The sequence below is a fragment of the Sinocyclocheilus grahami genome, unplaced genomic scaffold (genome assembly GCF_001515645.1).
Source record: "Sinocyclocheilus grahami isolate Dianchi unplaced genomic scaffold, SAMN03320097.WGS_v1.1 scaffold28.1, whole genome shotgun sequence".
NCBI lineage: Eukaryota > Metazoa > Chordata > Actinopteri > Cypriniformes > Cyprinidae > Sinocyclocheilus > Sinocyclocheilus grahami.
In genome coordinates, this window is record NW_015505207.1 from 2,773,073 (window position 1) to 2,785,277 (window position 12,205).

The window sequence follows — 12,205 nt, forward strand, 5'->3', positions numbered from 1 at the left end:
GATGAGATCTCTGCATACACTTCTAACTAATGGTTAGAGAACTTCTAGAACTATAACACACAACTTATTATTTAACTGGGCAAATAAACCAACTGTAGCCATTAACAGGGGCCAGAAACACTGAAGATGAAAGCAAAGAGGAGAAAGTACTGTAGCAGGCAGAGCAAACTCACTGTTCATTATGCATTGTAAGTCGCTTTGAATAAAAGTGTCTGCTAAATGAATAAATGTAAATTTAAATGTAAATAATTACTGCCCAAGGCATTCGCAAAAAGGCCTGATTGAGATGCATTAGTGGTTAGTAGTGTGTTGTAGCCATGTTCAAGATACTTTGTCGGTCTTTCTTGCTACATGAAACCATTAGAAAAGAAAGCACTGGATATTTCTAAAGTTTATATATAAAAAAAAAGGACTATAATTTATAATTTGCGCTAATTCATTTTTTTTTCTCCGTGTCCTTAAAATCTACTTACAGTAAATATTTAGTTAACATAATATTGTATTTCTAGACAGGCTCATCTTACCCCAAGTTCCCATATTTGCATTTTATTTTATATTTACACAAGTCAGAGATCAAACAATCATTTCCAGTATCATCCTCGTGACTTATACACACTTGACTTCAAGTAAAGTATAAAAGCAGGGCTGTTAGAATTAAGAATTTGGAGATCAAGTATTTCAAAAAGATCTGTTCTGGTTGAGCGATGTAGCACAGAAAAGAGACAGGTATACCCTGGAGCCAAGAATGACACAGACACAAGGAGTGCAGTTCAATCATGGCACACAGGTTTTGATGTACAATATATATGGATAATATAGGAAGTGAAACTGTCAGCTCAGTTGTTTTGCTCAGCATAAGCAAAACAACATGTCTTATGACTATTATGCAATGGTCACATCCTTAGGAGGTACAGAGAAGAGCACAGGATGTTCTAGAATCTTACAATGGCCACTTTAAGACAAAATGTCTTACCCATTGAACATCCATGTGCATTTATACAAAAATAAAAACTGATTAATATTGTCTTGTTAGTCAAAATATATTTTCTTATATATCAAACTAAGAGGAGATCTGGTTAATAAGGATTACACTTATATTTCTGATTCCATATGTTCGTCAGGTTCCAACTGATAAGTACTGTATGAGCATAATCATCATAAGTATTATTAGTATCTGTATCTGACACACGCTCATGAACACACGATTGAACAACAGTCGGCGCAAATGTCCGCATGTTTTGTATGTTCAGCATCCCATGGTAAGTTTCTCTTGATGTGATGGCTGAAATGGAACTCATAATAGAACTACTAATACATTGCATTAGGCATGGTGCTATCAGCAGTAAAATCAACATTAGTACAATAATAGGTACGGCGGAGTTGAAAATCCAGGTTCACCATCCTCCCTAAAGACGACTGAGCAAGCCAAACCAGGAATCATCCCTCTTTGGCTCCGGGATGGATTCCTTCATGTGGTTTACAATGTTCGTGATGTTGTCTGAATTATCTGGAATGTAAAAACGACAAGACATACCCAACATTTTACAACATTTTATAAGTGGGTCAGGCTTGGGTGGGATAGGCTGTGGTTCACTGGGTTCCTCCCATGTAGGCAAGGGGCCAGTGTTAATTTCGTTGACAAATAATTATCGTCAACGACATTCTTTTCATCGACGACAATGAACTAAAACTCTTTTTGAATGACAAAAACTATGACGTAAATCTATTGACATTTTCGTCAACGAATAAAAACGAGATGAAAATATTAGGGAGGGACGATTTGGGAAGAGATTCATTCAGAACGAATCTGATGCGTGGTTCAGAGGTTAGATGCATACGAACCGGCGGGACATAGGCTAACACACTTGGTTGCTGCACGTCGCATAAAACGTTCAAAAATGTCAATATGTGGGAGTAAGAGAAGAGCAGACACATGGATAAATCTGACGACGCAAGAGAGAACTCAATTCGGTCTGGTTTTCTGAGTGCAGACACCGAAAAAATAGGCTACACACAGAATGACAGCGACAGAACAAAAACATAGATAATAAAAGAAGAATAAAAAAATTAAAAATAGAACAAGTAAATAACGAATAACAATATATATTTTGACAATTGTATGTGCAGGTATAGACCTATTACAATAGACAGTTTTGTATGTACAGGTATATTATGTGCAAATTTGAGGTGTAGACTAAGTATGTGTGTTAGATAAATAAGTGTATGAGTGTATAAATAGTGTTGTGTGTTCCACAGTTATTGTCAAGTGTTCATGAAATGGATTGCCTGAGGGAAGAAACTGTTCCTGTGTCTGGCTGTTCTGGTTCTCAGTGCTCTGTAGCGTCGACCAGATGGCAACAGTTCAAAGAGGGAGTGTGCTGGATGTGATTTCCTACAGGTCAAAAGTTATTACTACTTCTATGAGTCCGTTTTTCAGCGCGAGAGTGCCCTCCAGCTTCGAGTATGAATGAAACAGACACAGCAGGAGAGTGTTGAGCGCTCCGTAATGTTCACATCGATTTGGATACGAATAAAACGTATCCAAAACGATGTGACTCTCTTGTCTCTTTTAATTTAAATCTAGATTTAGTCACACTGACCCTTGAAAACGTCTACGTGAACACACTTGCCCGAAGTGCAGGGGAAGAGTTTAGGTTTTATTAAAATTCAGGGGAACACGTCTCCCACGTATTCTATGCCCATGCTACAGGGAGCCACCGCAGAGGGGTGAAAGAGCAGCATGCATCTCGGGAGCTGCGGCTGCCGACCCCTGGTCTAGAGGTACTGTACAATATACACTACCGGTCAAAAGTTTGGGATCAGAACAATTTTTTATGTTTTTTACAGGAGTTTCTTATGCTAATCAAGGCTGCATTTATTTGATAAAAAATACAGGAAAAATTTTAATATTGTGAAATATTATTGTGATGTAAAATAAACTTTTTCTATTTTAATATACATTAAAATCTCATTTATTCCTGTGATGCAAAGCTGAATTTTTTGCATCATTACTCCAGTCTTCAGTGTCACATGATCCTTCAGAAATCATTCTAATATGCTGATTTATTATCAGTGCTGGAAACTGTTGTGCTGCTTAATATTTTTTTGGAACCTGTGATACTTTTTTTTCAGGATCCTTTGATGAATAAAAAGTTAAAAAGAAGAGCATTTATTTAAAATAGAAATCTTTTGTAACAATATACACTACAGTTCAAAAGTTTGGGGTCAGTTCATTTTTATTTGTTCTTTTTTTTAAATAAATTAAAACTTTTATTCAGCAAGGATGTGTTAAATTGTTAAGAAGTGATAGCAAAGATTTATATTGTTAGAAAAGATGTATATTTTTAATAAATGCTGTTCTTTTTAACTTTTTATTCATCAAAGAATCCTGAAAAAAGAATCGCAGTTTCCAATAAAAAATAAAAAATTTGGCAGCACAACTGTTGCCAACACTGATAATTCTAATAATAAATCAGCATATTAGAATGATTTCTTAAGGATGTGACACTTTATACTGGAATAATTCAGCTTTGCATCACAAAAAAAAAATATTTTAAAGGATATTAAAATAGAAAACTTTGTTATATTGTAATTAATATTTTGCAAGAATACTGTGTTTTTCTGTATTTTTGATCAAATAAATGCAGCCTTGATGAGCATAAGAGACTTCTTTAAAAAACATTACAAGTCTTACTGATCCCAAAAGTTTGACCGGTCGTGTATATGGATAATATAGGAAGTGAAACTTTCAGCTTAGCATTAGTAGAGGAAAAAGGGAGATAGATGCTAAGCAAAACAACATGTCTTATGACCATGACGCAATGGTCACATCCTTTAGGAAGAATCTTACAGGCTCTTTCTGGAGCTTCACAAAATCTTCCTCTGAGATTCTGAAGGCAACAATCTGAAAACCAAGGTGAGTCTTGGCACAGAGACCTACTGAATAACCTTTTGACTTAAAGTATATTTGTCTTTAAAATACATTGACAATCCACAATGTGCAGTATAATACATACTTTTAATTTTAAATGTTTAACTTTTATTTTTCAGTTTCATCATGGCAATGCTGAGAAGTTTTCTGCTTCTTTTCATTGTGTTCTCCATGGGAAATGCAGAAGGTAACAAATATATTTATTTGTAAAAACTCCTCGTGAATTAATTTTAAAAGCTTTTCTGCCAAACCTTTGATGTTTTGTAGCTTTATGGAGAAGGATAGTAGGAAATGTATGATATTCAACCAACTAATATTTATCATAATATTATTATAATATTTCTTATGTTTATTTACTGGATAGTTAATTTAGTTAAAAAATGCCCCTATGGATGGACAAATTTTGGAGTCCGATGCTACAAGTTCTTCTCTCAGGCGGTCAACTGGATCACAGCAGAGGTAAATTGTTAGTCACAAGGTGATTTTTATTATTTTTTTTAAATAAAACTTCCTTTTTGTAAATAAATTTGACAGAAAACTAATACTGAGGAAATAATCAGTCAGACCTGACTTTGTTTGAAAATGACTCAAAATGTTGTTTGAAAATGCTTTATGCTAAAAAATAAAAAAACTGTATTTTGTATTGACAATAAAAAATCTGTCTTTAGAAGAACTGCCAAAGTCTGGATGCAAATCTCGCATCTGTACATAGTAAAATAGAACACGATTTTCTGCTGAGTCTGTTGCCTTCTTCTTCCACACGTTGTTGGTTTGGTACTCATGATGGTGAACAAGTAAGTTAAGTTGTGTGACCTTTTTTGTTTTGCATTGTCTAGTTTGTTTTTCGTGACTGAAATCTTCAAAGTTTGTAATGAAGATGGTTTGACTTCTTCAAAGCCAAACTAAATGACCTTCTAAATGGAGTCTGAGTACAGCAGAGCACTCTTATAATAACTGTCTTTGCTCTTTAGGAAGGACAGTGGTTGTGGACTGATGGAACTCCGTATGACTACACCTACTGGGCCCCAGGACAACCTGACAACAAGGGAGAACCGATAACCGAGAACTGTGGGGAGTTGAACTTCGAAAGTAAGAATGCAGTGTGGTTTTTTATTTACAATAATTATTTGCAATCATATAATTTCACATTAACCAGTAACATGAAATGGTTGATTTGTCAAACATGTCTTAAACATTCTATTTTATTTTGATTGTAACATGACAATAATGATGAGAATGACATATTTCATTTTTTCACCCCATAGATAAGGGTTGGAACGATGGATCCTGTTTATCCCCACAGGGATATATTTGTGCTAAATACCTGTGAGATCACATGCAGTCATCCTACTCCACAGTTACTTTGATTGTACTACATTTACATGTTCTGATCTTATCTTTACAAGTGTTATTCTGAAATTAAACTTTTCTTAAATATTTTCTCAACTTTAATCTCTTCTCAATACTGAAACACTCCTCAAACCAATAAAGGTATTTAAAAAACAATTGTCTTGCAAGGATTTAATATATAGTTGTTAGAATGGCTGTATAGGCTTTAAGTGATGTCATCATCAGGGGAGGGGCTTACAAAGATGCTGGTACCCCATGACTAGAAGACAAAAATCTAAGGGTGTCTATCAGTATACTCTTTACAAAAAAGCACAGTGGGTTCTATACACCCTAGGGTTCTTTACTCACTTTTAAAGAACCTTTTATGCCAAAAAGGTTCTATGTAAGGAAAAATTATTAAATGATTGCATACTTATATGTTAATATATATAAATAGCTAGTAGGTTACACACCTACGTATGTATACATTTATTTATTAATGTATGTAGTTTACAGTCATTTTGTGTACATCTCTGCATGGGCATTGCGTTGTATTACTGTAATCACCATAATGTCCACTGTGATATAAAAATAAAAAATTATTTTGGGAGCCCAAACTTTCTGACCCAAGTATGAATTTAATTTGTCACATGCCGATTGTCAGTTTTACGGCCAATGGTCATTTGATGGTATGTAAATTCCTTTGTAGTTGTCAGGGTTCGGGTAGAGGATGGAGCGAGGACTCAGTACTGCAGAGAATGGGCTTTTATTGATAATAAAAATAAACAAAACAGCAACAAAAACTACCCCGTGGGGGAAAAACAGGCTGGCAAGGCAAGGCAAGGCAAGATATGGACACGACATGACACATCCAGGGAGAGATGACGACAAACCGACCCAGGACTGCAAACACAAGGAGAATAAATGGAGAGCAAATGAGGAGGGTAACGAGGGACCACATGTGGGGCAAATTAACTAATAATCAGGTAACAAGATGGGAGGGGTCAAGACAATTGACATGAGCACATGGCACACCGAATCAAAGACAAAAAGCCATGTGCTCACACAAAACAAAACACAAGCACATGGTCAGCAAAACAAATCACAAGCCATGTGCTAGAACAAAAGACACGAACACAGCTAATGAGAAAACTCATAAGCCTCGTGTTCACACAAGACAGCAAGAAAAGCATGCGGCTGAACACAAACGGCGTGCTACACAAAACACAACACACGTGGACAGAAGAGCGCACGGCCGAGCGAACTCGAGACCGCACGCTCCCACAACAGACAGAACATGGAGCGCGAGTGTCCGGACCCCGACACGAAACCGAAACTCAAGACATGAGTGCCGGGATCTGAACACCACGCTCCAACATGAAACAGTACACGCAGACGAGAGCGCACGGCTCGAGCACACTCGAAGCCGCACGCTCACATGAAAACAATGACATGACGCGAGTGTCAGGGCTCTGTCACAAAACTATGAATTACACTAGACCGAAGTGACAGAACCTTGACAGTAGTTTGCAGTTAGTTTCTGTTGTAAATATGTTGATCCTGTCATAGTTTCATCTTTGTTATAAATAGCTGACAAACAGGCTAGCTAACAATTCTATAAAACACATGTTACATATTATCAGTAAGTGAAGAGAAATGCTATTATTTTTAGAAAGCTGTCTGAAGGATCCATTGTTGACATCCTGTCAAGGAAAACCTTGATTGATTTGACCACCTTTTTTTCAGCAGTCCAGCTATACATAAAATGTTTCCAGCTACACTATTTGTTAAAGTGACTCAGGGGACTTATACGTTTGCTTTCATCAGTGTACTAAATGTAAATTCTGTCATTTAAAGTGTTGTGGGTATGTGTGACAATCATTTAAAGACAGCAAAAGGACAAAACAGATTTTTGTGCTGTAGAAAGGTTTGTCGTTTGTTTCTTCATCATGTCCCCACATAGGATACCATGTCAGTGCTTAATCCAGTTAAAAGCAGGTCTTTTATGTTTCCTTAGGGAAACTGAACAACTAGATAACCTTTAGAACCAATTATAATATTGTGATGTTTCAGAGACCCTAGATGTTACTGCGGTGCCAATCATCTTGAAGATTATAAATACCAGTGCAGAGAGTTGATGTTGAGTTTTAAAACCTAAATTTATCTTACATCTAAACCTATTTCCACCTCAAACTAGTAAATAAATCAACAAAAAGGAATATTTTACAACTGAAACTTCATATATCACAGTTCACAATGTAACCTTCTTTAATTTTTACTTTGAGGCATAAACAGGCTTCCGTGTGATAGGCCAATGACAAGGTCCAGATCAGGCGCGGCTCGACTGTAAGGGCAGAGCCCCACCAAAATATTCACCCAAAACATAGATCTCTATATAAACTGAATAAATAAGAAACTGTAAATATGTTCAGCAAATATGTTATTTCAAACGTGAAATAAGCTATGTAAAATATTATTATTATTATTATTGACTTGAACCGCTTGATTAAGAGAGTCAATATTTTTTACAATTGCATTCCTACACTGTAAAAAAAATAAAGTTTAGTCAACTTGAAATGTTAAGCTGTGCTATATGACAACTTGGATATTTGAGGTAACTACATTCAAAATTTTAAGGTAGCACTAACACCTTTTTTAAGTTGAAACAAAGAGGGTTTTTTTTTAAGTAAAGTTGTCAACACACCTGTCTGGTAGAGTTTGGGTTCCTTGTCATGTTACCTTGCTTATTTTGGGTCTGAAAGACACTTAAAGGGATAGTTCACCCAAAAATTAACATTTGATGTTTATCTGCTTACCCCCAGGGCATCCAAAATGTAGGTGACTTTGTTTCTTCAGTAGAACACAAACAAAGATTTTTAACTCAAACTGTTGCAGTCTGTCAGTCATATAATGGGAATCACGGCTTTGAGAGTAAAAAAAAACATACACAAACAAAACCAAATTAAACCCTGCGGCTCGTGACGATACATTTATGTGTAAAGACACGAAACGATCGGACACTCTATCTACAATCTCAATTAGGAGTGTCTATGGTCCATTTGAGAGATAGGTGGCGGTAATGCACTTATAAGTCCGCGAACGCTCTCAGGACAGTTCAGACATTGCGGTGAATCAGAGGTAAAAAACTATATAAATACTGTTCAGTTTCTTGCACAGACCGATCGTTTCATGTTTTTACACATCAATGTATCGTCACGAGCCACAGGGTTTAATTTGGTTTTGTTTGTGTATGTTTTTTCCCATTCACTTCCATTATATGACTGACAGACTGCAACAGTTTGAGTTAAAAATCTTCGTTTGTGTTCTACTGAAGAAACAAAGTCACCTACATCTTGGATGCCCTGGGGGTAAGCAGATAAACATCAAATTTTCATTTTTGGGTGAACTATCCCTTTAACTTTCAGAAATATGTTATCATGCTCTTGAATCCATTAGTTATTAATTACACCACCACCTGTGCTTGTTAGGCCTGACATCACGTGTCACTTTTTCTGTGTCCAAACGTTCTATCAGATTCCAAAAGCAAACAAGCAAACAAGCAAACAAGAAGTGGTGTTAATATACACAGACGGTGTGCTGTTATACTACTAAAAATCATGATGATGAATTGATAAATAAATGACACAAGCCCTAAGACTGTAATATACACTGTGAGATTTTAAAATCTTAAGGTGTGCTAGAAATGGATAGTGCTGCTCATGAATGACTGCTGAGATAGTATTCTTACCTGAAATTGAATGGAAACTCGGACCTGGGCTGGAAATAGTATTCATTATGTCACAAATTAACATATAAGCAGATATAGATGAACAAAAGTATGGTGGCCGAGAGAGCTCAACGCGCTTCAACTTCAGAAAACACATGCAAATAAAAAAAGCACCAGCAAATCAAGAAAACATCTTCATCAGTTTGACAGCACATGTGGTGGAAATACGCACAACACAAACAAATAAATAATTTTATTTGCAGCGTATTTCTTTATTTTCAGGCTAAGGGCAAGTGGTGCTCTGCCTGAGAATATTTTGCACCTATTATATTTTTCCTCTGCACAACATGCTAATGAGAGGGTGTCAACCATGGACTTGGTCGGGGTCATATCATAGCTGGGGGCGCGGCTTTCAAGCTGACAGGAAATGCATGGTGTAAATCCAGTATGGCCTACATAAAGTCACTTTTTCCATTTAACAGAGCAAGATACATAAAAAACTGAGCTGTAATGTCCGTACAGTATCTGTGACTTTACAAACGACCCTAAGAAATGATGGAGGACGAAACCTGCAAAAACAATAAATAAATAAATACACAAATAAATAAATAAATAAATGTGTGCATAAATACACGTATTCTTGTTTAAATACATAAATAAATAATTAATCAGTGACTGATTATTATCTTACACTTTTTCATATCGTTAGTTTTGTAGTTATAATCATGAGAGAGCTAAATCATAAAAGATTTTAAGTGGCCAATGTAAAATATTAATGCTTACATAGCTCTTAATTGCAATACTGAACCGTTATTTGCTTAATGAACATACTTTTGTCGCCTGTATTTTCTGTTCTGATAACTAATGGGGAAAAATGGTCTGTTCCTCGATTAAACCACTTCATACCAGTTCTCAAGGATGTATATGAGCCTCTGTTTGTACAATAATAAATTGAGAATCAACTGAGATGTACCCTTGTGTATGTCACTAATTTGGTTCTCCCGCCGTAAAGAGAGAGAGATTGCAGATCGACTTGGTTGTAGAAGACTGTTTAATGGCCATAAAAATGATCTTACACGTACCTAAACAATGAGCAGGTAAAACCATCCTACACTCTAAAAAATGCTGGGTTGTTTTAACCCAACTTTGGGTCAAATATGGACTAACCTTTGCGCAGAGGAAATATAAATGTGGAACTACATTCAGAAATAAATGAGTGATCAAAGGACAATAAATAGGATGAGTTTAGCATTTCCTTAAATATTTTCCATTTGGCCACCAATTTATTTTATTTATTTGCCTACTTTAATCACATGTTTTATTATTTTTATATGTATTTAAACAAAACTTTGTGTATTTATACACGCATTTATTTATTTATTTGCATATTTATTTATTTATTTGTGTATTTATTTATTTATTGTTTTTGCAGGCTTCGTCCTCCACAAGAAATGGCCAGTATCGTTTCCTGATGTCATTTTTTGTAACCCGATTGAGTCTCCAGCTAGAGACAGCTGTAATATCAGTATCCCATGGTCATCGTGAGATGACTGGTATGAAGTGGTTTAATCGAGGAACAGACAGTTTTTTCCCATTAGTGATCAGAACAGAATATACAGGCGACAAAAGTATGTTTATTAAGCAAATAACGGTTCAGTATTGCAATTAAGAGCTATGTAAGCATTAATATTTTACTTTGGCCACTTAAAATCTTTTGTGATTTAGCTCTCTCATGATTATAACTACAAAACTAACGATATGAAAAAGTGTAAGATAATAATCAGTCACCTTGACTGATGAAGTTAATACGCATGCGTATAGATCAGGTTGTGGTTTCGGGAAATAGTTATAGCTAGCTAGCTAATTTCCCCAGTGCTTCAGTGGTTAAGCAGCAAGTCATTGTATGTGAATACCTATTTTATATTTGACTTTTTATTTAATTTTGTCAGCACACATGTCATCAGATGAGTGTGAAAATAGCAAAGTAAAAAAAAAAGATCTTGATCTTTCTAGATCAAGCCTGACATTAGAACAAAAGTCTTAAATACCAACTGTTCATAAAAAGCACTGAATGTTTCTAAAAAGATTATATAGAAGAAAATGACTTCTTTGTCTCCTTGTCCTTCAAATGATCTTAGAGGGAGAAATTTTTCTTATATTTAACTTAACTATATTAATTTCAAATACTTATTAAAAATAAATATTTAGTTAAGCTGATATTGTATTTTTAGACAGGTTCATCTTAACCCATTCTCTCACATTTGAATTTGATTGTATGTGTACAAAAGTCCACAGATTAAACAATCACATCCTGTGTCATCCTCATGACTTAGGCAGAGTTGACACTGAGTAAAGTATAAAAGCAGGGCTCTTTCTGGAACTTCACAAAATCTTGCTCTGAGATTCTGAAAGCAACAAGCTGAAAACCAAGGTGAGTTTTAGCACAGAAACCTACTGAACAACTTAATGTCTTTAAAATACATTGAGAATACAGTGTGTGCAGAATATGAATGCAGACAATTGACTTTTGCTGCTTATTAATTTTCAGGTTCATCATGACAATGCTAAGAAGTCTGCTGCTTCTTTTCATTGTGTTCTCCATGGGGAATGCAGATGGTAACCAAGACATTTATTTGTATAAACCCTCTCTTTATGCCATTTTAAAAGGTTGTTCTGCTAAACCTTTGGCATTTTGTAACTTTATGGAGAAGATTAGCAGGAACTATACAGTATTCTATTGACCAGTATTTGCATAATACAAGAAATTATGTTAATATTACAAGACTAACATTTATGTACTGGATGCAGTTGATATCGTTGTAAAATGCCCCTATGGATGGACAAACTTTGGAGTCCAATGCTACAAGTTCTTCTCTCAGTCGGTTAACTGGATCACAGCAGAGATAAAGTGTTAGTTATAACAAGGTGTTTTTATTATTTTTAAAGAAAAACTTTTACCTTTTCCTTTTTAGAAAACTAATACTGAGCAAATAATTATTCAGAGCATATTTTGTTTGAAAATGACTTAAACTGTTGTTTAAAAAGTAATTTACATTTTTGCAGTAATTTATATTCATGTTTTTTATTTATAATAAAAAAAATGTTTCTCTTTAGAGAAACTGTCTAGGTCTGGATGCAAATCTCGCATCTGTGCACAATAAACTAGAAAATGATCTTCTGCTGAGTCTGTTGCCTTCTTCTTCCACACTTTGTTGGCT

General features: G+C 35.2%; 1 protein-coding gene and 2 long non-coding RNA genes across 3 annotated transcripts; 2 read left to right on the top strand and 1 right to left on the bottom strand.

Annotated features, from left to right (window-relative positions):
• The first annotated feature begins 3,847 nt into the window (after positions 1-3,847).
• Positions 3,848-5,409, top strand: LOC107569863 (galactose-specific lectin nattectin-like). The gene is made up of 6 exons (XM_016256023.1): positions 3,848-3,916; positions 4,051-4,118; positions 4,296-4,390; positions 4,600-4,725; positions 4,903-5,020; positions 5,197-5,409. The coding sequence occupies exons 2-6, from the start codon at positions 4,058-4,060 to the stop codon at positions 5,259-5,261; spliced, it is 465 nt and encodes a 154-aa protein (XP_016111509.1). The 5' UTR covers positions 3,848-3,916; positions 4,051-4,057; the 3' UTR covers positions 5,262-5,409.
• Positions 5,410-9,498: 4,089 nt separating this feature from the next.
• Positions 9,499-10,516, bottom strand: LOC107569900 (uncharacterized). Its single transcript, XR_001606962.1, has 3 exons — positions 10,434-10,516; positions 9,884-9,885; positions 9,499-9,532 (listed from the first exon to the last, which is right to left on the bottom strand). It is a non-coding gene; the product is annotated as an uncharacterized lncRNA (long non-coding RNA).
• Positions 10,517-11,524: 1,008 nt separating this feature from the next.
• Positions 11,525-11,897, top strand: LOC107569894 (uncharacterized). Its single transcript, XR_001606960.1, has 2 exons — positions 11,525-11,603; positions 11,796-11,897. It is a non-coding gene; the product is annotated as an uncharacterized lncRNA (long non-coding RNA).
• Positions 11,898-12,205: the final 308 nt, after the last annotated feature.

Bases quoted from the DNA above. Each gene is read 5' to 3' on its own strand.
- LOC107569863 (XM_016256023.1), top strand. From the start codon at position 4,058: ATGGCAATGCTGAGAAGTTTTCTGCTTCTTTTCATTGTGTTCTCCATG. The intron at 4,391-4,599 runs GTAAATTGTTAG...ATCTGTCTTTAG, and splicing joins TCAACTGGATCACAGCAGAG to AAGAACTGCCAAAGTCTGGA. The intron at 5,021-5,196 runs GTAAGAATGCAG...TTCACCCCATAG, and splicing joins TGGGGAGTTGAACTTCGAAA to ATAAGGGTTGGAACGATGGA.